Source organism: Hemiscyllium ocellatum, chromosome 10 (genome assembly GCF_020745735.1).
Source record: "Hemiscyllium ocellatum isolate sHemOce1 chromosome 10, sHemOce1.pat.X.cur, whole genome shotgun sequence".
Taxonomy (NCBI): domain Eukaryota; kingdom Metazoa; phylum Chordata; class Chondrichthyes; order Orectolobiformes; family Hemiscylliidae; genus Hemiscyllium; species Hemiscyllium ocellatum.
This window is the reverse complement of record NC_083410.1, coordinates 73,021,512-73,048,107: the sequence shown is the minus strand read 5'-3', so window position 1 is coordinate 73,048,107 and position 26,596 is coordinate 73,021,512. Positions and strand designations below refer to the sequence as shown.

The 26,596-nt window shown below is 42.0% G+C and overlaps 1 protein-coding gene across 1 annotated transcript in view; it reads left to right on the top strand.

Moving 5' to 3' along the window:
* sytl3 (synaptotagmin-like 3) overlaps positions 1-26,596 on the top strand; it is a 129,328-nt gene that overhangs the window by 30,573 nt on the left and 72,159 nt on the right. Inside the window, exon 5 of the mRNA XM_060830984.1 lies at positions 15,077-15,125. Coding sequence (XP_060686967.1) covers positions 15,077-15,125 — 49 coding nt within the window. The remainder of the gene's footprint in view (positions 1-15,076; positions 15,126-26,596) is intronic.

The following is a 26,596-nucleotide window of genomic DNA, read 5'->3' as shown; positions in this document are numbered from 1 at the left end:
CTCTCACCCTGTTTTCATCTGAACTTGCTGCCCTCAGTCCTCTCAGGTCCAACCCTGATTTTGTCACCAAACCTATCGATAAGAGTCATGTGATGTCATCTAACATGCTAATCTCTACCTGCCAGAGTTTATGTGCCAACTCTGAAACACTTTATTCTATCTGCCTTTGATCAAGATACCAACACCAAGCCTCGAGTAGTTGATTATAGTACTGTCACTGATTTCATCTCCCTTCCACAGCTTCCCACCTGCTGGTCCCCCAACTACACACTTGTACTTCCTTCCCAAAATTTACAGATACGACTGCCCTGGCAAAGCCACAATTTCAGCTGGTTCCTTCACTTCTGTTTCTTCCTATCTTGACTGTATTTGCACTCTTCTTGTTCATTCTCTCCCTACTTAAATTCATGATTCTTTTAATGCTTTACATCGGTTCCACAATTTCAAGTTTTTTGGTCCTAGCTGCTGCCTCTTCACCATTAATGTACAATCCCTTTGCACATCAATTTCACATCAGTATGATCCGAAGGCTCTTTGCTTCTTCCTTAAAAAGTATCCTGCACAGTCTCCATCCAACACCACCCTTCTTTGCCTCTCTGAGTTTGTTCTTGACATAAGACATAGGAGTGGAAGTAAGGCCATTCGGCCCATTGAGTCCACTCTGCCATTCGATCATGGCTGATGGGCATTTCAACTCCACTTACCTGCATTCTCCCCGTAGCCTTTAATTCCTTGTGACATCAAGAATTTATCAATCTCTGCCTTGAAGATATTTAGCGTCCCGGCCTCCACTGCACTCTGCGGCAATGAATTCCACAGGCCCACCACTCTCTGGCTGAAGAAATGTCTCCGCATTTCTGTTCTGAAATGTTAATCATTATCTTTGAAAATTCTAAACTGTTTGAATAACTAGTCAAAGATCTTGGTCATCACTTTGAACAATTTCTCCATTGACTAAGCTTTACTCTCAAGTCAGATATGGATATGGGTACCTGCATAGATCTCTTTGTAAGTTATGTGGAACATTCCTTGTGCCAGTTCTGCTTAGGGGCAGCCATAACTATTTCTCTGATACATCATGATATCATTGGAGTTGCTTCCTGTTCTTAACCAGAATTGGAAAAATTGATCAGTTTTGCTTCCAATTTCCAACACCAAATACATCTGTCCCTCCCTTCCACTGTCATCATTCTGCAGGGATCATCCCCTCAGTGATACCTAGACCACTCCTTCATCACTCCCAACACTTTCGCATTTCTCCCACTGCACCTTCCTGTGCAATCTCAGGAGGTGTAACACTTGTCCATTCACCTCCTCCCTCCTCACCATCTAAGGCCCCAAACATCCTTCCAGGTAAGCAGTGCTCTACTTCTATTTCTTTTCATCTAGTTTGCTGCACTTTTTGCTCATCATGTGATCTCCTTTACACTGGCCAAATGCAGACTGCTTTGCAGAACTGCTCTGCTTTGTTTGTAGGAATGATACCCACCTTCTAGTTGCTTGCCATTTCAATAAAACACTTTGCTCTCACACTAACATTTATGTTCTAGGCCTGTTGCAATCATACGACAAAGAACAATACAAGCTCAGGAAGCAACATTTCAGTATCCACTTAGGTACTTTTTAGCCATGCTGAATTCAACAATTTCAAAGCCTGACCACTTAACGTCTGTCCTCTGGGACCCCCCTCTCCACTGCACCAACAATGGCCTTGTCTTATTTGTGTCATCTTGACTTTGCTGTCAGCAAAGAGGATACACTTTCTCTCTTTCACACGTCAATTTACATCCATTTTACATCTTAACTTCTCTTTCACCATAATTAGCAACGTCTCTTTTCTTTCGCACAGGGTCTGAACACCATCTGTTCCTGTCTGCCCTTTGCCTCTGTCAAACAAAGAAAACACATCATTTTCCAGCCCCATTACAGTTCTGAAGAAGTCATAGAATCATGAAATCCTTACATTGTGGAAAGAAGTCATTGTGCCCATTAAATCTGCACCAATTCTTCAAAGAGCATCCCACGCAGACCCAGCCCCCACCTTATCTCTGTAACTCCGCATTACCATGACCAGTTCCTTGGACACTACAGTGTAATTTAGCATGGCCTGCACATCTTTGGACTGTGGGAAAAAACCGGAGCACCCGGTGGAAACCCACGCAGACAAGGGGAGAACATGTAAACTCCACACAGGCAGTCACCCAAGGTTTGAATCAGGGCTTACCACTGAGCCCTGAGCTGCCCCATATCTGATTTGAATCATGTCTCTCTCTGCAGATGCTGTGAGACCGGTTGAGTTTCTCCAGCATTTTCTGTGTTTTTTTTGCTCACTGTATATAATGCAAATTAATGAAGGAACCTAAGGCAGCAATTTTCAGCTCTGAAAAGTGCCCAGGCTATCTCAGCAAGGGTAAGACTGCTGTTTCACGTGGCCATTGTACAGAAACCATGGTGTTCACCACTAATAACTGACTTCAAGCCAAAAAGATCTTCTACCTCCCACACAAATATGAATACAAAAGAACCTCCATTATCCAAAGGACACAAGTATTTTGTTCAGTTAATCGAAATCTGGATAATTGAATGCGAGATAACATTGTTTAGCTAAGCATCGGAAGCTTGCGATACTGCTGGATAATCGAATGCGGATAATCGAGGTTCTTCTTGTATAGGGATTTCAGTGCTGGTGTGATGCCAGGTAAGTAGGTTGGTGTAGGCCAATGACTAACAGATTGCAACAAACAGAGTGTGTAAATTGTAATAGACCATGTCCAATCTCCCCATGCTAGCAAAGTTCCCAACATTAGATATGAACTCCAATTGGACATCTGCTAACCATCCCAATTTTGCTAAGGATTATACTGACAACAAATTTAAGATTATTGATTGGGTTTGCAGTGTAGTTTAGTTACATTTGATTGAAATTAACTATGCTCACATGTAGGCTCTACGTTGCTTTGCAAACAGAAAAACCACATCCACATAGTACACTTTTTTTAACCAAAAAGGTGCTTTGGGGATTAATGTCTCCTGGTGCCCATTTCTCATTGAAATTTCTTGACTCGCCTGGTTTGAATTGAAACAAAAGCTGGACATTCCCTTGTACATTCTCCATGGCAATGCTTCTACCAATCAGAGTTCACTTGCCAACTAATCAGCATCCTCTTCTCATTTAGTATAAACTTTTATTCCCTTTGACATTGGGCATTCTTTGATTCTGTTCTGTTGAATAAGACAAAACAAAATTAAGAGTACAAGTTTATTTTCCAGCAATACTAAAGACGATAGCATTGAGATTTTGGAATAGATGCCAATTGGTAAAAGAGTGGTATTAAAACGCACTAGCTTCAAAGTTGAAACATTACTACTATCAAATGGATATAAACAAGGATACTCAGGACAGTATTAGGTGGAGGTGTTGGCTGTAGTCTTCCAATCCTACTTTGATTCAAGGGTAGTACCCGAGACTAAAGTGATAAAGACCAGAGAGTAGGCATAAATGATTGTTTCTCCAACAGGAAGAAAGCTTATTGTGGAGATTTTTAGGAGTTGATGGCAAGGCTGTTGTATTTCTTAAAGTATTTTATCAACTTAAACTTGAGCAAGTATGGCTCAATTTCAAAATTTTTGGACAACATAAACATTGGAAGTATTAGGAACTGAGGAGGATATGATAGATATCAAGTTGATGTAGACATGTTTGTGACATGGCTGGATACATGACATGAAAATTAATGCAAAAGAGTGTGCAGTGATACATTTTGGTAGGAAGCACAAAGAGAAGTAACATAAAAGGTACACTTTGCAGGGGTCCAGGGACAGAAATTCCATGAGGTAACTATGTACAAATTGTTGAAGGCAGCTATGCCAGTTGAAAGTTGTTAAAAATGGTATACACATCTGCACGTTGTAAATCAAAGCAAAAAACATGATTGTCTCTCTTTCGCTCTAAGTGTGGAAGTTGGTATGTAAGGTGTTAGTGAACTTGCAGCATCGCACTGAGAAAGCTTGCTGGATCATAGAGTCTGAGAGATCTACATCGCAGAAAAAGGCCTTTCGGCCCACAGAATCAGTGCTGGTCAAAAACAACCACCTAACTATTCTAATCCCATTTTCCAGCACTTGGCCCAAATCCTTGTATGCCTTGGCATCACAATTGTACACCTAAGTGCCTCTTAAATGCCATGAAGGTTTCTGTCTCTACCCTTAAGGCAAAGAGTTTCACCCACTATGTTCCCTCTAAAACTTCTGCCCCTTACCTTAAGTCTCTGCCCCTGTTCATTGATCCATCTGTTGAGGGGGAAATGTTTTCCTGCCTACTCCATCTGTGCCCCTTAAATTATACACATCTCAATCTTGTTCCCTTTCAATCTTCTCTGCCTTAAGGAAAACAACTCCAGCCAGTCCAATCTTTCTTCATAACTCTGCACCCTTTCCATTGCTATTAAATCTCTCCTGTAATGTGAATTCCAGAATAGCACATAACACTAGTTATGGCCTAACACAGTCCCACAACCCCGCACTGCCCGTTTCTGCTTCCTGCCTAAAATTTACAAAACTGACTGCCTCGGCCGACCCATTGTCTCAGCCTGCTCCTGCCCCACCGCACTCATCTCTGTGTACCTCGACATGGTCCTGTCCCCCTTAGTCCAAGAACTCCCCACCTACGTTCGGGACACCACCCACACCCTCCACCTCCTCCATGATTTTCGCTTCCCCGGTCCTCAACGCCTTATCTTCACCATGGACATTCAGTCCCTGTACACCTCCATCCCCCATCATGAAGGACTCGAAACCCTCCGCCTCTTCCTTTCCCGCTGTACCAACCAGTACCCTTCCACTGACACCCTCCTTAGACTGACTGAACTGACCCTTACCCTGAACAACTTCTCTTTCCAACCCTCCCACTTCCTCCAAACCAAAGGAGTAGCCATGAGTACCTGCATGGGCCCCAGCTATGCCTGCCTCTTCGTAGGATATGTGGAACAGTCCATCTTCTGCAGCTACACTGGCACCACCCCCCACCTTTTCCTCCACTACATCGATGACTGTATCGGCGCTGCCTCGTGCTCCCATGAGGAGGTTGAACAGTTCATCCACTTTACCAACACTTTCCACCCCGACCTCAAATTTACCTGGACCGTCTCAGACTCCTTCCTCCCCTTCCTAGACCTTTCCATTTCCATCTCCAGTGACCAAATCAACACGGATATTTACTATAAACCGACCAATTCCCACAGCTACCTAGACTACACCTCCTCCCACCCTGCCCTCTGTAAAAATGCCATCCCGTATTCCCAATTCCTTTGTTGCCGCTGCATCTGCTCCCAGTTTCAATACCGTACAACGCAGATGGCCTCCTTCTTCAAAGACCGCAATTTCCCCCCAAACATGATCGACGATGCCCTCCACCACATCTCCTCCACTTTCCGCTCCTCCACCCTTGAGCCCCATCCCTCCAATCGCCACTAGGACAGAACCCCACTGGTCCTCACCTACCACCCCACCAACCTCCATATACATCGTATCATCCGTCTTCATTTCCGCCACCTCCAAACAGACCCGACCACCAGAGATATATTTCCCTCCCCTCCCCTATCAGCGTTCTGAAAAGACCATTCCCTCCGTGACTCCCTCGTCAGGTCCACACCCCCCACCAACCCAGCCTCCACTCCCGGCACCTTCCCCTGCAACCGTAAGAAATGCAAAACTTGCGCCCACACTTCCCCCCTTACTTCCCTCCAAGGCCCCAAGGGATCCTTCCATATCCACCACAAATTCACCTGCACCTCCACACACATCATCTACTGCATCCGCTGCACCCAATGTGGCCTCCTCTATATTGGGGAGACAGGCTGTCTGCTTGCGGAACATTTCAGAGAACACCTCTGGGACACCAGGACCAATCCAACCCAACCAATCCGTGGCTCAACACTTCAACTCCCCCTCCCACTCCACCAAGAACATGCAGGTCCTTGGACTCCTCCATCGTCAGACCATGGCAACACGACGGCTGGAGGAAGAGCGCCTCATCTTCTGCCTAGGAACCCTCCAACCACAAGGGATGAACTCAGATTTCTCTAGTTTCCTCATTTCCCCTTCCCCCACCTTATCTCAGTCAAATCTCTCGAACTCAGCATCGCCTTCCTAACCTGCAATCTTCTTCCTGACCTCTCCGCGCCCACCCCCAGTCCGGCCTATCACCCTTTCCTTGACCTCCTTCCACCTATCGCATTTCCAATGCCCCTCCCCCAAGTCCCTCCTCCCTACCTTTTATCTTAGCCTGCTGGACACACTTTCCTCATTCCTGAAGAAGGGTTCATGCCCGAAACGTCGATTCTCCTGCTCCTTGGATGTTGCCTGACCTGTTGCACTTTTCCAGCAACACATTTTCAGCTCTAACCACAGTTTTGTACAGTTCAAGGATAACTTCTCAATTTTAAAATCTATGCCTCTGCTAATAAATGCAAGTATCTCAAAATGCCTTTTAATCACATTATCTAGCTGCCCTGATACTTTAAGGAACTAGTGTACATGCGTACTTTGGTTCCTCGGATCCTCGGTATTCCCAGGGTTTTACCATTCTTCATATATTCCCATGCCTTGTTTGTCCCATATGAATGCATCACCCCACATTTATAGAGTCATAGAGTCATACAGGGGTTCTGAGGAGAGAATATAGAAAGCTAGGCAGGAAGCTAAAAAACAGGTCCTTCTGGTTAGTAACATCTGGAATACTCCCAGTGTCACAAACTAGTGGGATAAGAATAGGAAAAGAGCAGATGAATGTGTGGCTGAGGAGCTGGTATAGGGGAGAAAGGTTCACATTCTTGAATCACTGGAATCTCTTCTGGGATAGAAGGGACTAATATATCGTGGGACATTTGCTAGAGTTGCTTCAGAGGATTTAAACTACTTTGGGAGGAGCGGAGGCCAGGGAAATGGTGAGAAAAGAGATCAGTCTGAGACTGGTGCAGTTGGGAAAAGGAATGAGTCAGGGAGTGATTGCTGGGCCCATTGCTGGGATATTTGAATCATCAATAGCCAAAGTGTAGTGCCACAGGACTGAAGGTTGATTAATATTTGAGAAAGGTGGCACAGAAAAGCTGGGGAACTATAGACCAGTGAGTCTGACATCAATGGTGGGCAACTTTTTGGAGGGGATCCTGAGTGACAGGATTTACATGTACTTGGAAAGGCAAGAACTGATTAGGGATTGTCAACATGGATTTGAGCATGGGAAATCATGTCTCACTGACTTAATTGAATTTTTTGAAGAAGTAATAAAGAGGATTGATGAGGGCAGAGCGGCAAACGTGAGATACATGGATTTCAATAAGGCATTTGACAAAGTTCCATGTGTGACTGAATAGCAAGTTTAAATCACATGGAATACAGGGAGAACTAAACATTTGGATACAGAACTGACTCAAAGGTAGAGACAGCTGGTGGAGGATTGTTTTTCAGACTGGAGGCCTGTGACCAGCGGTCACAGAATAAATGTAGGGTGATACATTCTGATAGGACAAACAAGGCAGGCGAAGAATGATAAAAACCTGGGAAGTATGGACGATCCGAGGATATGCACTGGTATGCATGTGCACTATTTCCTTAAAGTATCAGGTCACAGAATCGGTGATGAGTCCACTGCTTTTCATCATTTATTTAATTAATTTGGATGTGAACATCAGAGGTATGGCTGGTAAATTTGCAAATGACACCAAAATTGGTGGTTTAGTGGACAGCAAAGCAGGTTACCTTAGCTGGTGAGCTGAGGAGTGACAGATGGAGTTTAATTTAGATAAATGTGAGGTGCCGCATTTTGGAAAGGCAAATCAGAGCAGTATTTACACACTTAATGTTAAGGTCCTGGGAAGTGTTGCCAAACAAAGAGATTCTGGAGTGCAGGTTCATAGTTTCTTGAAAATAGAGTCGCAGATAGACAGGAAAAGAAAGAAGGTGTTTGGTCTCCTTGCCTTTATTGGTCAGTGCATTGAGTATAGGAGTTGGGAGGTCATGTTATGGCTATATAGGATATTGGTTAGGCCACTTCTGGAATACTGCATGGAATTCTGGTCTCTGTACTTTAGGAAGAATGTTGTGAAATGTGAAAGGATTCAGAAAAGATTTATAAGGATTTTGCTGGGGTTAGAGAGTTTGAGATAAAGGGAGAGGCTGAACAGGCTGGAGTGATTTTCCCTGGAGCATCGGAGGCTGAGGGGTGATCTTATTGAGGTTTATTAAATCATGAGGGACATAAATAGGGTAAATAGCCAAGGTCTTTTCCCCGGGTGGGAGAGTCCAAAACTAGAAGGCATAGGTTTAAGGTGAGAAGCAAAGGTTTTAAAATGACCTAAGGGGCAACGTTTTCACACAGAGGGTAGTGTGTGTATGGAATGCCAGAGGAGGTGGTGGAGGCTTGTACAAGTACGACATTCAAAAGGAATCTGGATGGGTATATGAATAGGAAAAGTTTAGAGGGAAATGGGCCAAGTGCTGGCAAATGGGACTGGATTAATTTAGGATTTGTGGTCAGCATGGATGACTTTGCCAGAAATGTTTGTTTCCTTACTATACAACTCAATGACTCTATGTCTGTGCAGATTAAACACTATTTCTGTTTATCTGCATTTTGTCAGTGGCCTCCATCATTCATGAATTACTAAAGTGGTCCTGAATGGGTCTTACTCTTTTCCCTAATAGACGTTCGCCCTTAATGTACTTGGAAATACATTTCATACTTTTCTAGGGCGTCTGCTGCTTTAAACCTTGAGTATCTGCCATCAACCTCCCTTTTTCTCTAAATTCTTCCATATCTCAGGTTCACAGGACTTAATGGTCTTTATTGGAATATATTGGCCCTATACTTTCCATCTTTCCTTTCTCAGTGCATCCCACTGTTCTGAAACAGATTTACCTGAAAGTATTTGTTCCCAATCCACCCTAGCCAAACATAACTGATCTTGTGAAAATCAATCTTCCCCTTTTGACAACTTTGATTGCAGGCCCATTTTTGTTCTTTTCCATAACTAACTTGAATTAAATGAAGTTTTGATTGCCCTCAACGAAATGCTTCTGCACTGATACTTCAACCAGATTTGTTATCTAAAATTAAGGCAACACCCCACCTTGAATCTTTTATGGGGTGAATTATCCCAACATTGATTCAAGAAATGATTGTTGACTTGTTACTCAAGACTCCTGAGATTATTTTGTAAAATAATCGACCAACATAGTCACAATTCATCTTTGTCTTCATTCACTAAGCAGTTGATTTGCAAAGAACAACTGATTCAATTCTTGCACTTTATGCACTTAAATGCCTTATCTTAAATTTAAAATACCTGCACAACTTGATAAATGAAATCCCTTCTATTGGTTCACAACTGTTTTGGATTTCCTCTTCACTGGTCAAAAGGAATTAGAGTTCAATGGGAAGCTGGCTATTGTTGGAAGTTCATGTGATCATTTTTAAAGTTGGAGTCTTGATCATTTGAGAATGCATGAGTGAGACTCCAAAGTAGAGGTTGTATATTGCAGTATTTTTCCCTCACGTTTGAGAGCAACACCCCGGAAGAAATAAAAACAGAAATTTTTGAAAAGCATAGCAAATTTGGCAGCATATGTGAAGAGAAATCAGAGTTAATGTTTCAAGTCCAGTTACCCTTCCTCAGAATTTCTGTTCTTGTTTCTGATTTACAGCATCCTCAGTTCCTTCAGTTTTCATTTATCTTGAAAGAAATACCATGTGTCCCCTCAAAATCCTGATGGATTTACTTCCTGGGAATTTCTCAGAAAATGTAAACTTTCAATGGACAAATACCTGGTAGGTAGAACCCTTTGAAAATGTCTCTAACTCTGAGCTAAAGTCAGAGATATCGAAGGGTTCCAACTCACTTACTTATCTCGATAGTTAACAATGAAACATTTGAAAGATTAGATTCCACTTTAATTTATGGATAACCATAAAAACCTTAGTAAAAAGCTTTGGCAGTGGATAGGCAATAACTAATGTTTAAGCACATTAAGTATGAATTACTGCAATTATCCATTCTTTTCTGATGCAAAAAAATTAAACAGGAAAGGTTGCTCAATTGTAGCACACAAAAGAAATTAAGGATAGTATTAGATCCAAAAGAGAGATTTTGGTGCTTGAAAAGCAAAGCAGGTCAGGTAGCATCCGAGGAGCAGGAAAATCAACATTTCAAGCAAAAGCCTTTCATCAGGAAGGGCTTTCCTGATGAAGGGCTTTTGACCCAAATGTCGATTTGTTTGCTCCTTGGATGCTGCCCTATCTGCTGTGCTTTTCCAGCACCACACTCTTGACTCTAATCTCCAGCATCTGCAGTCCTCTCTTTTGCCAAAAGAGAGATTGCCTAATCACTGATGAAGGGCTTATGCCCGAAACGTCGAATTTCCTATTCCTTGGATGCTGCCTGACCTGCTGTGCTTTAACCAGCAACACATTTTCAACTGTGATCTCCAGCATCTGCAGACCTCATTTTTTACCCTGCCTAATCACTGCCTAATAAAGGTAGTCAAAGCAGAAACCCTCATAATTTTTAAGAGGAATTAAAATGTGCACTTGTTGGAATAGTTAGGCGTGTGTTTTTGGTCAGCATAGACACAGTGGCCAAAAGGACATTTTCTGTGCTGCAGACGTCTATTTTCTGACATGCATTGCCAGAAAAAGCAGCAAGCCTGAGGACTGGGAGCAATTTAGAATTCAACAAAAGAGGACAGAAAGGTTGATCAAAGAGAAGGAAAATACAGTATGAAAATGAACCTGCAAGGAGCATTAAACTGACTGTAAAATCTTCTCTAAATATGTGAAGAGCAAAAGATTAGTGAAGACAAATGTAGGTCTTTTACAGTCATAAATGGGGGAAATTCTCTTGGGGAACAAAGAAATGGCATAAAAATTAAATGTTCCTGTCTTCACAAAAGAGGACACAATTCATTTCCCCAAAATGTTCGCAAATCAAGCATCTCGTGAAAGGGAGCATTTGAAAAAAATTGGTATTCGTCTCTGCCAACCATGATGCCATTCTAAATTAATTCTGCCTGCCTGCCCTCTGTCCTCTGCATATTCATGTGTCTGTCTAAATGCCTCTTCAATATTGCTGTGGCATCTGCTTTTACTACATCTCCTGGCAGTCTGTTACCAACCTCCAATATATCCTTTAAACTCGTCTCCTCTCACCTTAAACCTATGTCCCCTAGTATTTGACATTTCCACTCTGGGAGAAAGACTCTGGCTATCCATCCTATTCATGCCTCTCATGATTTTATATACTTTTCCCAGATTGTCCTGCAGCCTCAGATGCTCTATGAAAACAATCCAAATTTATTCAACTTCTCTTTATAGTTAATATCCAGGCAACATCCAGGTAAACCTTTTTTGCAATCTCTCCAAAGCTCCACATCCTTCCTAGAGTGTGGTGACTGAAATCTCACCCAATACTCCAAATGTGACCTCACTAAAGTTTTATACAACTTCAACATGACTTGCCAACTTTAATAGTCAGTGCCCCAACTGATGAAGGCTAGCATGCCATACTCCTTCTGTGCCACCTTATCCAGTTGAGGGAACTATGGACTTGCACCTCAAGATCCCTCTGTATATCAATGCTCCTGAAGGTTCTGCCATTTACTATATACATTCCTCTTACATTTGGCTGCTCAAAGTCTATCACCTTACACTTGTCTGGATTAAGTTCTATCTGCCATTTCTTCCCCCAGCTTTTCAAGTGTTCTATGTCCTGCTTTATCTTTTGACAACCTTCTGTACTGTCCACAGTTCACCAATTTTCATGCCATCTATAAACTTACTGATCAGGCCACCTCCAATTTCATTCAAATTGTTTACATAAATTAAAACAACAATGGTCCCAGCAGTGATTCTTGCAGAACATCTCTGGTCACCAGTCAGAAAAACATGCTTCCACAGCTACACTCTGTCTTCTGTTATCAAGCCAATTTTGTATCCAACTTACCAATTCTGCATGGATCCCATTGTGATTTAATCTTCTGGAGCAGCCTATCATGATGGATCTTGATGATTTTTTTTAAAGATACCATCAGACTCTGGGGTCTTATCTACTTTAATATTTTTTCAACATCCCCAACACCTTGATTGAGTTTTCTTTTGAGGAAGTAATCAAGAAGACTGACGAAGGCAGAGTGGTAGACATTGTTTACCTGGACTTTAGTAAAGCCTTTGACATGTTCTACATGGTAGATTAATTAGTAAAGTTTTATCACATGGGATTCAGGGTGAGCTTGCCAATTGAATACAAAATTGGCTTAATGACAAGAGACAGGGTAGAAAGTTGTTTTTCAGACTGGAGACCCGTGACCAGCAGTGTTCCACAGGGATCAGTGCTGGGTCCACTTTTATTTGTAATTTATATAAATGATCTAGATGAGAATATGGAAAATATTGTTAATAAGTGTGTGGTTGACATCAAGATTGGACAGTGAAGAAGATTATCTAACATTATAAAGAGATCTTGATCAATTGGATCAGTTGGGCTGAAGAGTGGCAAATGGAGTTTAATTTGGATGAATGTGAGGTATTACATTTTTGATAGGAAAGGTTTAAAAGGATATGGGACAAATACAGGAAATGAGCTTAGTGAATATTTTGGTCAGCATGAGCCAGTTTGGGCCTGTTTCTGCGCTGTAGGACTCTACGTAGATGAAACAAAAGTAGGTGGGAAGGAAATTGGAGAGGATGCCACAAAGAGTTTGCAGGACTATCCTTCTAAACCATTCCTATCCATGTATTGTCCAATTTCCTTTTAAATATTGTTAATGTACCTGCCTCAACAACTTCCACCGGCAATTCATTCCATATGTATACCACCCTCTGTGTAAAAAAAAGTTGCTCCTCATGTTCCCTTTGTATTCTTTCCCCTCTAACCTTAAATTGATGCCCTCTCATCCTCAATTCCCAAACCCTGGAAAAAAGACTGAGTGCATTCACCCTATCCATGCCTCTCATGATCTTATACGCTTCTGTAAGATTCCCCCTCAGTCTCCTACACTCTAAAGAAAAAAATACCTAGCTTATCCAACCTCTTCTATAACTCAGACTGTTGAGTCCTGGCAACATCCTTGTGAATTTCTTTGCACTCTTTCCAGTTTAACAACATCCATCCTACAACAAGGTAACCAAAACTGAGCACAATACTCCAAGTGTGGCTTCACCAATATCCTGTACAACTGCAACATAATTTCTCAACGTCTGCACTCAATGCCCTGAATGATAAAGGTTCATGTGCCAGAAGCTGCCTTCACTGCCCTGTCTACCTGTGACTCCAGTTTCAGAGATCTGTGCACCTGAACTCCAAGATCCCTCTGTTCCACTACACTCTTTAAGACCCTACCATTCACAATGAAATTCCTCTCTTGATTTGACTTTCCAAAATGCAAGATCTCACACCTATCTATATTAAACTCCATTTGCCATTTTTGGCGCACTTCCCCAGCTGGTCATAGTCTTACTGCAATTTCTGATAACCTTTCTCACTGTGCATAATACCGCCTACTTTAGTGTCATCTGCAAACATACTAAAAATGCCTTGTACATTCTCATCCAAATGTACAAATGTACAAAAATCTCAGCTGGAACTGAATATCAAACTTTTGCTGCATTATTGCTCATTTTGTGCTATCATCTAAGCCACAGTTCTACCACACTGACTTGAATATGTTGAAAGTGATGAGTGAGATTTGCTTCATAGTAAAGGAATAAATAAATATATTCTCTAGCTTTAGCAAATTCACACTTTGCTGAAAATGTGTTGCTGGTAAAGCGCAGCAGGTTAGGCAGCATCAAAGGAGCAGGAGAATCGACGTTTTGGGCATGAGCCCTTCTCCAGGAAGAAGGGCTTATGCCCGAAACGTCGATTCTCCTGCTCCTTGGATGCTGCCTGACCTGCTGCGCTTTTTCAGCAACACATTTTCAGCTCTGATCTCCAGCATCTGCAGTCCTCACTTTCTCCTAGCAAATTCACACTTTGGCCAAGCAATGATTGTTTACTCAACCCAGATTTAACGAAGGCCAAAGTGAGGACTGCAGATGCTGCAGATCAGAGTCAAGATTAGAATGGTGCTTGAAAAGCACAGCAGGTCAGGCCACATCCGAGGAGCAGGAAAATTGACTTTTCGGGCAAAGGCCCTTCATCAGGAGCCGCCACCCCGGAGGCTCCCTGCCTCATTCCCGATGAAGAGCTTTTGCTTGAAACATTGATTTTTCTGCTCCTCGGATGCTGCCTGACCTGGTGTGCTTTTCCAGCACCACTCTAATCTTGACCCAGATTTAATGAAACTAAACAAAAAACTCCTTTAATGTTCTATTTTGATAGCTAGTTTTGTTTTGTTTTAATTTATCCTTGAGATATGGAGGATAAGATCAGAATTTATTGTTCATGCTTAATCATCATTCAGAATATGCTGGTGAACCACAAATGTCAAGTTGATATCATCCATTTTCTGATATTTTGTGTTATATTGAATTTTTTCACTGAATTTGCTGTTGGCTAATTCCCTGCTTTGTCTCATATCTAGAACATCTTTGTTCTCTCTTCCTTTAATGTAGTCTTTCAGTGTGAGGTTGGGAAAGGTGAAATTCCCAAGCAGGATAGCTTCAGGGAAGATCTAACAAAATAGAAACACCGGTGAGTGAGTGCAAGTGATGTCAAATACAACAGTTAAATATTGACATTGAATTACTCACTTCTAACATCTAGTTTGCTAGAAAATGTCAGACTTTTCCAAAAATTGAAGTTAAATAGTCTATTTGTGTCAAAAATCCTGTCATCTGAATCCATTTTTAATTAATGTACCACGCCAAGAATTTATAATATTTGATGAGAACAAATTTGGATGAATCACATCAAAACCCATTCATTATCAGAGTTGGCTGCAAATTTTCCAACAATGTACAGAATTAGTTAAGACTGAATAAGGGATATGATTTATAAAATTCTATTAAAATTGTATTATGCCAATAAGGTAGCTTTGTAATATTGTTAGAGAACTGAAAATCTGAATATGTTTTCTCTTTCAGTAATATTGCCATTGTACCTCCTACTCCTCCGCCTGTGGAACTTTTAAAGGTAATGTCAAACTTGTGTGGCAAATGTATTTTGCTAAACTAGAAACTTTCATTATTCAGAGCCATTACCCCTTACTCTGCCAGCTTGCATTTTCTCTCCTCCTTCTAAAATGTTCCCTGTTTTGTGTGGCTGATCTGGATTTGGTAACGCGTGACCAAGTAAAAATAAATGCTGATTGGAGGCCACAGATGATTTATTTTAATGTGTGCCCCATAAAACTCTCTGTGTAGCTGTGCACCGTGGTAGTTTAATAAGGTAACTTTTGCAGGAACTTTCAGGTACTTGACTGCATAGTTTACAAGTATATTCCCTGACTACATGTTAGTACTCTTGTTCTTTTCTCAATTCCATTTGCTTCTGTTCTTCATATATCACTTTATGGTGGTAGTCTACTCCCCTTGCACTTTATAGAGTTTAACAGTCATGGAGCCATAGAGTCTCTACTGGTCCATCCATACTAACGCCATTTCCCTGCACTTGGCCTATATCTTCTAAATCTTTCCTATTTATGTATTTATCCAAATGTCTTTAAAATGTTGTTAATGTACCACCTCAAACACTTATTGCAGCACATTCCATAAGTGTACCACCCTCTATGTTAAAAAAGTTGTCCGTCATGTTCCCATTTATTCATTCCCCTCTAACCTTAAACTGATGCCTGCACTGGTCTGTGATGCCCCAACTCTGGGGAAAAAGACTGAGTTCATTCACCCTATCCATGCCTCTCATGATCTCACACACTTCTAAAAGATCCACCCTCAGACTCCTCTGCTCAAAAAAAAATTATTTTTCAGTGTCCACTATATCACCAATCTTGGTGTCATCCACAAACCTATTAACCATGCTTTCTATCTTCTCATTTAAATAATAGATGAATATAAAAGATGAATAAAAGTGGACCCATCACTGATCCTTATGGAATATCGCTGTTCACAGGTCTGCAGTCCAAAAAACAAACCTCCATCATCACTCTCCACCTCCTGTCTTTGAGCTAATTTTGTATCCAGTTAGCAAGCTCACTTTGAATCCCATGTAATCTAATTTACTAATTAATCTACCATGCGGAATCTTGTCAAAGGCTTTACTAAAGCCCAAGTAAACAATATCTATCACTCTGCCCTTGTCAATTTTCTTGGTTACTTCCTCAAAAAAGGATTCAAGTTTGTGAGACACAATTTCCCTTGGACAAAACCATGCTGACTATGCCTAATCTCCAAATGCATATTAGTCCAATTTTTCGAAATCACTTCCAACTACTTACCCACCACTGAAGTCAGACTCTCAGGTCTACAGTTCACAGGCACAGCATTAGTCACTCTCCTGTCATTCAGCACCTCATCTACATTTGACGATGATACAAATATTTCTGCAAGGTGCTCTGAAATTTCATGCTTAACCTCCCACAAAGTCCTGGGTGCACTAGATCAGGCCCTAGAGATTTATCCTCCTTTAAATGGGCGGCACGGTGGCACAGTGGTTAGCACTCCTGTCTCACAGCGCCTGAGACCCGGGTTCAATTCCCGACTCAGGCGATTGACTGTGTGGAGTTTGCACGTTCTCCCCGTGTCTGCGTGGGTTTCCTCTGGGTGCTCCGGTTTCCTCCCACAGTCCAAAGATGTGCGGGTCAGGTGAATTGGCCATGCTAAATTGCATGTAGTGTTAGGTAAGGGGTAAATGTAGGGGTAGGGGTAAGGGTATGGATGGGTTGCGCTTCGGCGGGTCGGTGTGGACTTGTTGGGCCAAAGGGCCTGTTTCCACACTGTAAGTAATCTAATCTAAAAAAAAATTTTAAGACCTCCAGCACTTCCTCTTCTGTAATGTGAATTATTTTCATAATATCAACATTTATTTCTTTCTTTAGCCTCCATTTCTTCTCCATAATAAAACCTGATGCAAAATGTTCATGTGATATCTCTCCCATCTCCTGAGGTTCAACGCAAACATAAAGTATTTGATCTTTAAGGGGACATACTGTCTGTCTAGTTGTACTCTTGCTCTTAATGTACTCGTAGAATCTTTTTGGATTATCCTTAACCTTGTGTGCCAAGGCTATCTCATATGTTTTTTTTGCCTTCCTGATCTCCCTCGGAAGAATACCTCACACTCTTTATACTGTCCAAGTAATTAATTTGAACCCAATTGTTTGTATCTAATCTATGCTTCATTTTTTATTCTTGACTAGAACCTCAATATCTTTATTCATCGATTGTTCTCTAGTCCTACAAACCTTACCTTTTACTCTAACAGAAACATAATGACTCTGAACTGTCATTATCACACTTGAAAGCCTCTCACTTATCAGACACCCTTTCATTTGTGAACAGACTAATCCAATCAATTTTTGATATTTATTGTCACATACCAATAAAATATCTTACTCATAATGGAGTTAAGGATAATATTAAATTAAAAGTAAAAGCTTATGACGTTACAAAGAATAGTAGCAATTGGATTGCTTTAGAAACCAAGAAAGGATAGCTAAAATGGAAACAGAAATTGCTGGAACTGCTCAGCAGGTCTGGCATTATCTATATAAAGAAATCAGAGTTAACATTTCAGATTGAGTCAGGATTAGTGGTGCTGGAAGAGCACAGAAGTTCAGGCAGCATCCGAGGAGCAGTTTTTGCCCGAAACGTTGATTTTACTGCTCCTCAGATGCTGCCTGAATTTCTGTGCTCTTCCAGCACCACTAATCCAGAATCTGGTTTCCAGCATCTGCAGTGATTTCAGGTTGAGTGACCCTTCCTCAGAAGGATAGCTAAAATATTGGTTAGAAAGGGAAAATTGATATATGAGTGCAAATTATCCATAAATACAAAAAAGTGGTTGTAAGAATTTTTATCAATATATAAATAGGAAGAGAGTTGCTAAACTAAACATAGATTCCATATAAGCAGAAACAGGAGAAATGGTAATTGGGAATAGGGCAATAGTAAAGAAAGTGAACAACTAATTTGTCTGTCTTCAAAGGAGAAAACACAACTTTTTCTAGGGCCACTGAAGGAATTAATGTCAGAGAAAAAGCAGTGAACAAGCTTAAAAAGCTAGAATCTGACAAATCCTTATATCCCAGAATTCTAGAAGAGGTAGCTACAGAGATAGTGGATGGGCTGGACACAATTTTCCAAAATTCCCTATATTTCAGATTAGTCTTATCAGGCTGGATGTTAGTAAATGTTACACCACTATTCAAGATATGAGATAGACAAAGAACAGTGAACTATGAACCAGTTAACTTGATATTAAACTTTGGGTAAGTGCTGGAACCTATTTTGAGCAAGTCTTAAATATGCGCTAAAGCATTGCATGATTGGATAAAGTCAACATCATTCTCAGAAAGTGAAATTATGTTTTACAAACTTCTTACAGTTTTTTGAGGATATAACAAAGAGGTTCTAACAAACTAGTGGCTGTATGGTAGCTCAGTGGTTAGCTCTGCTGTCTCATAGTGCCAGGGACCCAGGTTCGATTCCTGTCTTGGGTGACTGTCTGTGTAGAGTTTGCATATTTTCCCTGTGTTGCGTGGATTTCTTCTGGTTGCTTTGGTTTTCTCCCACAATCCAAAGATGTGCAGGTCAGGTGAATTGGCCATGCTAAATTGCTCATATTGTTAGGTGCATTAGTCAGGGATAAATTTACGGCAGGGGAATGGATCTGGGTGGGTTACTTTTTGGAGGGCCAGTGTGGACTTGTTGGGCCTGTTTCCATACTGTAGGTAATCTAGTCTAAGATCTATATGGAGGGATTGGAATATTGGGATTTCCAAAACCTATTTGATTAGGTGCCACACAAACAATTAATAGACATGATAAGGGCGCAAGGAACAAAAACAAAGATTGCTGGGAAAACTCAGCAGGTCTGGCAGGACTGTGGGAAGAAAGCAGAGTAAATGTTTTGAGTCTGGTGACTCTTCATCAGAACTGTTCTGTAGACTTGTTGTGATGAAAAGGTACTAGACTTGAAACATTAATTCTGCTTTCTCTCCAGATATGCTGCTAGACCTGCTGAGTTTCATAAGCAATTCCTGTTTTTATTTCAGATCTCCAGCATCTTATTTGAAGACTTTGTGGAATTGGGTGAAAAATATCTTCGCATGGATAGATGATTGGTTAAAGGTCAGGGATCAAAGAGTAGGATTAAATTAGGTATTTTAAATTTGGCAGGCTGTGAATGCCAAAAGGATCAGTCTTAGCACTTTAACTGTTTCCAATTGATATGAGTATCTTGAACAAAGTAATGTAATTATGTTTGCTAACAATATAAAGCAAGATGGAAATGTATGTTTTGGGGAAAACACAAAGGCTGCAAAGAGATGGTCATAAGAATAGAAAAGCAGGACATTTCTTAAGAGCCATGAATCTTTAAATGTCACTGTTTAGAGAGATTTGGATATATTCATGCTGAAAAGTTAGCCTTCAGGTACAAAAGGCAGTTAGGAAGACAAATAGCATGTTGACCTTTATTTCAAGAAGTCTTGTAGTTACAGATGTTTTTATGGCAGCATATCTGGAATGTACTTGTATATGTTTGTACTTCTCACTTAAGAAAGAACATACTTGCACTGGAGATAATGCATGAAAGGTTCATGACAGAAGACAATACTTTTGTCTGAGAGATCAACAATGAAAGGATGAGTAAATTTTCCCTTATTTTTAGATTTTAGAAGAATAAAAGGTAATCTCAAGATTTTGAATGGGTTTACTGCATAAGTATTAAGAGATTGTTTCAGTTTCAGTTTGCTGCATTGTCTAGAACTCATATGAATAGTCTTAAAATGAAAGGGGATGTAATATATGTGGAGTTTCAAAAGACATTTGATAAGGCACCACATATTGGGTTACTTAATAAGCTAAGAGCCCCTCATATTGGAGGTAGTGTGTTAGCATTAATAAAGGATTGCAGTAACTAGAAGATAGTGAGAACTGCAGATGCTGGAGAGTCAGAATAGATAGAGTGCTGCACTGAGAAAAGCACACAGGTCAAGCAGCATCTGAGGTGCAGGAGAGTCAATGTTTTGGGGAGGACCCTTCATCAAGACTGGGGAGGGGGAAGGGAGCTGAGAAATAAATGAGGGTGGGGCTGGGGAAAGTAGGTGGGATGGCGATAGGTGGATGGAGGTAGGAGGTGATTGTGATAATTCAATGGGAAGGGTAGAGTGAACAGATGGGAAGGAAGATGGACAGCTAGGTCATGTCAAGAGGTTGGTGCTGAGATGGAGGGTTGGATCCGAGATGGGGTGGGGTGTGGGAGATTTAGAAACTGGTGAATTCAATGTTGAGGCAGTGTGGTTATAGGCTTCTGAGACAGAAGATGAGGTCGTTCTCCTTTGCTTTCGGGTGGCATCATCTAGGCAGTGGAGGACACTCAGAGTGGGCTTATCAGGGGAATGGAAGGGGGAGTTGAAATGAGTGGCCACAGGAAGGTGGGGTTGGTTGGTGCATACAGATCAGAGACGTTCCCTGAACCATTCTGTGCGGTTGTGCTCAGTCTCTCTGATGTAGAGGAGTCAACATCGAGAGCAATGGATGCAGTAAATAAGGTTTGAGGATATGCAAGTAGATCTCTGCTGAATTTGGAATGGTACTTTGAGGCCTTGGAGGTGAGGGGGGAGGTGTGGGCATAGATTTTGCACTTCTTGTGGTGACTGGAGAAGGTGCCAATTGTGGAGCGGCATTGGTGGGGAGTGTGGACCTTACGAGAGAGTCGCAGAGGGAATAGTTAGGCCATCCACATAGGAAATCAATATGTCATAGAGTCATAGCGATGTACAGCATGGAAACAGACCCTTCGGTCCAACCCGTCCATGCTGACCAGATATCTCAATCCAATCTAGTCTCACTTGCCAGCACCCGGCCCATATCCCTCCAAACCCTTTCTATTCATATACCCATCCAAACGCCTCTCAAATGTTGCAATTGTACCAGCTTCCGCCACTTCCTCTGGCAGCTCATTCCATACACTTACCAACCTCTGTGTGAAAAAGTTGCCCCTGAGGTCTCTTTTATATCTTTCCCCTCTCACCCTAAACCTATGCCCTCTACTTCTGGACTCCCCAACCCCAGAGAAAAGACGGCCTATTTATCCTATTCATGCCCCTCATAATTTTGTAAACCTCTATAAGGTCACCCCTCAGCCTCTGACGCTCCAGGGAAAACAGCCTCAGCCTGTTCAGCCTCTCCCTGTAGCTCAGATCCACCAACCCTGGCAACATCCTTGTAAATCGTTTCTGAACCCTTTCAAGTTTCACAACATCTTTCCGATAGGAAGGAGACCAGAATTGCACGCAATATTCCAACAGTGGCCTAACCAATGTCCTGTACAGCCGCAACATGACCTCCCAACTCCTGTATTCAGTACTCTGACCAATAAAGGAAAGCATACCAAACGCCTTCTTCGCTATCCTATCTACCTGCGACTCCACTTTCAAGGAGCTATGAACCTGCACTCCAAGGTCTGTTTGTTCAGCAACACTCCCTAGGACCTTACCATTAAGTGTATAAGTCCTGCTAAGATTTGCTTTCCCAAAATGCAGCACCTCGCATTTATCTGAATTAAACTCCATCTGCCACTTCTCAGCCCATTGGCCCATCTGGTCCAGATCCTGTTGTAATCTGAGGTAACCCTCTTCGCTGTCCACAAAACCTCCAATTTTTGTGTCATCTGCAAACTTACTAACCGTACCTCTTCTGCTCGCATCCAAATCATTTATGTAAATGACAAAAAGTAGAGGGCTCAGCACCAATCCTTGTGGCACTCCACTGGATCACAGGCCTCCAGTCTGAAAAACAACCCTCCACCACCAACCTCTGTCTTCTACCTTTGAGCCAGTTCTGTATCCAAATGGCTAGTCCTCCCTGTATTCCATGAGATCTAACCTTGCTAATCAGTCTCCCATGTGGAACCTTGTCGAACACCTTACTGAAGTCCGTAAGGCTCTGCCTTCATCAATCTTCTTTGTTACTTCTTCAAAAAACTCAATCAAGTTTTCCCACACACAAAGCCATGTTGACTATCCCGAATCAGTCCTTGCCTTTCCAAATACTTGTACATTCTGTCCTTCAGGGTTCCTTCCAACAACTTGCCCACCACTGAGGTCAGGTTCACCGGTCTATAGTTCCCTGGCTTGTCTTTACCGTCCTTCTTAAACAGTGGCACCACGTTAGCCAACGTCTAGTCTTCCGGCACCTCACCTGTGACTATTGATGATATAAATATCTCAGCAAGAGGCCCAACAATCACTTCTCTAGCTTCCCACAGAGTTCTCGGGGTACACCTGATCAGGTCCTGGGGATTTATCCACCTTTAACTGTTTCAAGACATCCAGCACTTCCTCCTCTGTAATCTGGACATTTTGCAAGATGTCACCATCTATTTCCCTACAGTCTATATTTTCCATATCATTTTCCACAGTAGATATTGATGCAAAATATTCATTTAGTATCTCCCCTTATTTTCTATGCTCCACGCAAAGTCCACCTTGCTGATCTTTGAGAGGCCCTATTCTCTCCCTAGTTACTCTTTTGTCCTTAATATATTTGTAAGAACCCTTTGGATTCTCCTTAATTCTATTTGCCAAAGCTATCTCATGTCCCCATTTTGCCCTCCTGATTTCTCTCTTAAGTATACTCCTACTGCCTTTATACTCTTCTAAGGATTCATTCAATCTCTCCTGTCTATACCTGACATATGCTTCCTTCTTTTTCTTAACCAAATCCTCAATTTCTTTAGTCATCCAGAATTCCCTATTCCTACTAGCCTTCCCTTTCACCCTAACAGGAATATACTTTCTCTGGATTCTTGCTATCTCATAATGAGGAGGGACTGGATTCCATGATGAAGATGAGGTGTTGGTGGCCGGGGAATTGAAAGTCATGGAGGAGGTGGAGGGTGTGGGGGATGTCTCAAAAGTATATGGGGAGTTCCTGGACCAAGGGGGACCGGACAGAGTTGAAATAAGCAGAGATGAGTTGAGTAGTGCTGGAGGAAGTGGAGACAAATCAGTTGATTGGGGCAGTCAGGTTTGTGGATTTTGGGTAATAGATAGAATCAGGTAGTGGGGGATGGGGAATTATGAGGTTGGAGGCTCTGGATGGGAGATCACATAAAGTGATGAGATTGTGGATGATCTAGGAGATGATGGATTGGCGATGAGAGGCGGGGTCATGGTCAAAGGGGTGATAGAAGGAGGTATCAGCCCGCCCCAACCCTCCACCATATCCCAAATCCAACCCTCCAACTGAGCATTGCTCTCTTGACCTGGCCTACTTGTCCATCTTCCTTCTCACCTATCCACTCGACCCTTCCCATGACCTCTCACTATCAGCTATTGCTATCCCATCTACTTTACCCTCCGCCCCAATCCCCATTTATTTCTTAGTCCCCTTCCTCCTCCCCAGTCTTGATTAAGGGTCCTGCCTGAAATATCAACTCTCCTGCTCCTCAGATGCTGCCTGAACTGCTTTGCTTTTTCCAGCACCATACTCTATCCACTCTAAATAAAACATTGACTAACTAATAGCAGTCAGAGAATACAGATAACGGGGGCATTTTCAGGATGGCTATCCTAACTAGTGGAATGCTGCAGGGATCAATGCTGGAACCACAATTGTTTGCAAGATATATTCATGACTTGGATGAGGAAAGTGAATGTACTGTCACCATGTTTGCAGATGACTCAAAAATAAGTGGGAATGCAAGTGGTGAAGATCATAGAATCCCCAGTGTGGAAACCGGCCCTTCGGCCGAACAAGTCCACACCGACCCTCCAAAGAGTATCCCACCCAAACTCATTCCTCTACATTTACCCCCTGACTAATGCATCTAACCTACACATCCCTGAACACTACGGGCAATTTAGCATGGCCAAGTCATCTAACCTACACATCTTTGGATTGTCGAGGAAACCGAAGCATCCAGAGCAAATTCACACAGACATGGGCAGAATGTGCAAACTCACACAAACAGTCATCCAAGGCTGGACTAGAACCCAGGTCCCTGGTGCTGTGAGGCAGCACTAGTAACCACTGAGCCACCACCGTGCCACCCCATGTTAGAGAGTCCACAGAGGTATCTAGACATTTTAAGCAGTTGGGCAAAGTCTTGAGAGCTGTGGTGTATTGCAGGAAAAGTGAGGTTATGCGCTTTGGTGAGAAGAACAAAAAGCCTGAGTATTATTTAAATGGAGAAAGATTGCAGAAAGCTCTTGGACAGAAGGATTTGAGAGTCTTCATGTGTAAGTCTCAAAAAGCTAGCATACAATTTCAGCAGGTAATAGGGAAGACTCATGGAATGCTGTAACTATACAGTTCACGTTAGGCCTGCTGGAATATTGTGAACAGTTTTGTACACCTTAACTAAGGAAAGTAATACTGGCAATGCAGGCAATCATAGAATCATAGAATCCCAACTTTGTGGAAGCAGGCAAATTAGCCCAACAAGTCCACACTGCGCCTCCAAAAAGTATCCACCCAGACCCATTCCTCTACCCTATTACTCTACATTTCCCCTGACTAATGCACCTAGCCTACACAAGCCCTGGCTACTGTGGACACTTTAGCAGGACTAATTTACCTAACCTGCACATCTGTGAACTCTGGGAGAAAACTGGAGTACCAGAAGGAAACTCACACCACAAGGAGAATGTGCAAACTCGATGCAAACAGTCACTTGAGACCATAATTAAACCTGTGTCCCTAGCACTGTGAGGCAAAGTGCTAACCACTGAGCCAGCAGGACAGAAAAGATTCACTTAGCTGATCCCGAGTATGGAGTGATTCTTCTGAAAAGTAGGTTAGGCCTGTGGTAGTTGAGTTTATAAGAATGAGAAGTGACCAAATTGAAACATACAAACATTCTTAGTGGGCTGGACAGGCTAGATGTAGAAAGATCCTTTCACCTTGTGGGAGAGTCTATGACCGGAGAGCATATACTTAGAATGAGGGGTCACCCTTTTAAGACAAAGATGAGGAATTTCTTCTCACAAATCTGTCGGAATTCTTGACCACAGAAGGCTGCAGAGTCTGAGGGAGAAATACCAAGGAGGAGTGTTCCTTAGCATAAGCAATCTTTATTCAGAAGTCTATTACCACATATGTGGGAGAGGCCAGAGACCACTCCATATCTGGCTTTCGCGTGGACCCCAGTTGCCCTCTTAATTACAGCTCAGATCAGGGACAATGACTGCTTTGAGTTCTGTAGTGAAATACAAGATTTTTTATAACTTTCCCATTAATAAGTACATGCAACATTGAAGTCATCCACACCTCATCTCCACCACCCCCCGCCGCCCCCCCCCCCCCCCCCCCCCCCCCCCCAAATCAAGGACAGCCTTAGGTCTGTCTTTAGTCTCTTGATGTTTACCATATATCTCCATCAGCTCTGTTTGGAATCTTACAATGCATTGTGGCTCAACTGGGCAGCACGGTGGCTCACAGGGTGGCACAGTGGCTCAGTGGTTAGCACTGCTGCCTCACAGCGCCAGAGACCTGGGTTCAATTCCCCTCTCGGGTAACTGTCTATGTGAAGTTTGCACATTCTCCCCATGTCTTCATGGGTATCCTCCGGGTGCTCCGGTTTCCTCCCACAGTCCAAAGATGTGCAGATCAGGTGAATTGGCCATGCTAAATTGCCCATAGTGTTAGGTGCATTAGTCAGGAGTGAATTTAGGAGAATGGGTCTGGGTGGGTTGCTCTTCGGAGTGTGGATTTGTTGGACTGAAGGGCCTGTTTCCACACTGTAGGGAATCTAATCTAACTGAATTGAATCATCTGACTATTTTTTTCTTTTCCAAACATTAGCCAGCTGCATCTCATTATTTACCAAGTAACCTATATAGTTGCTTTTCATTAAGAACTTTTCTAAATTCTTTACAAACTTTAATATGGCAGATTAGAAAGGATCTTAATTTCTATCAATAATTGTAAAGTCTTTAAAATCAACTCTAATATAAAGTTACTTTAACACAACTGACAAATTGAGAACAACCCTTCTCTCACTTCAGCCTGAGAGATAAAACAACAGTTCCTCTGACTTGGAACTGCAGTTTATAACCTCTGCTATTTACATGGTGAATTTTAAACTGAAGTTCCATTTTTAAATAAATCTTTACAAGCAGCATAAGCACTCTCCAGTACTAATTAACTCTTAGTGACATAACATCTATTTGAATCCCATTAATTAGGGTGAAATTCAATCACTTTCCCACTTTATCTAGCTATTAAACAAAACTTGTTTAGATTCCATATAACCACATCTTCACTCTATTTTGTAATCTGTCTTTGTCGTTCTTCTCTTGATCTTTGAGTGTACTTCCATTTCAGTTAGGGCCCACTGATTTTTTGGAGGTTGTGTTTACATGATTTATTATTCTATCTTCCCCTAAAAAAAAAGAAAATATGACCGGGAGATTAGAATCTCCTCCATTGAGGACTGACTCTGAGCTGGCTGGCTATAACCAGTACATACTGCTGTCA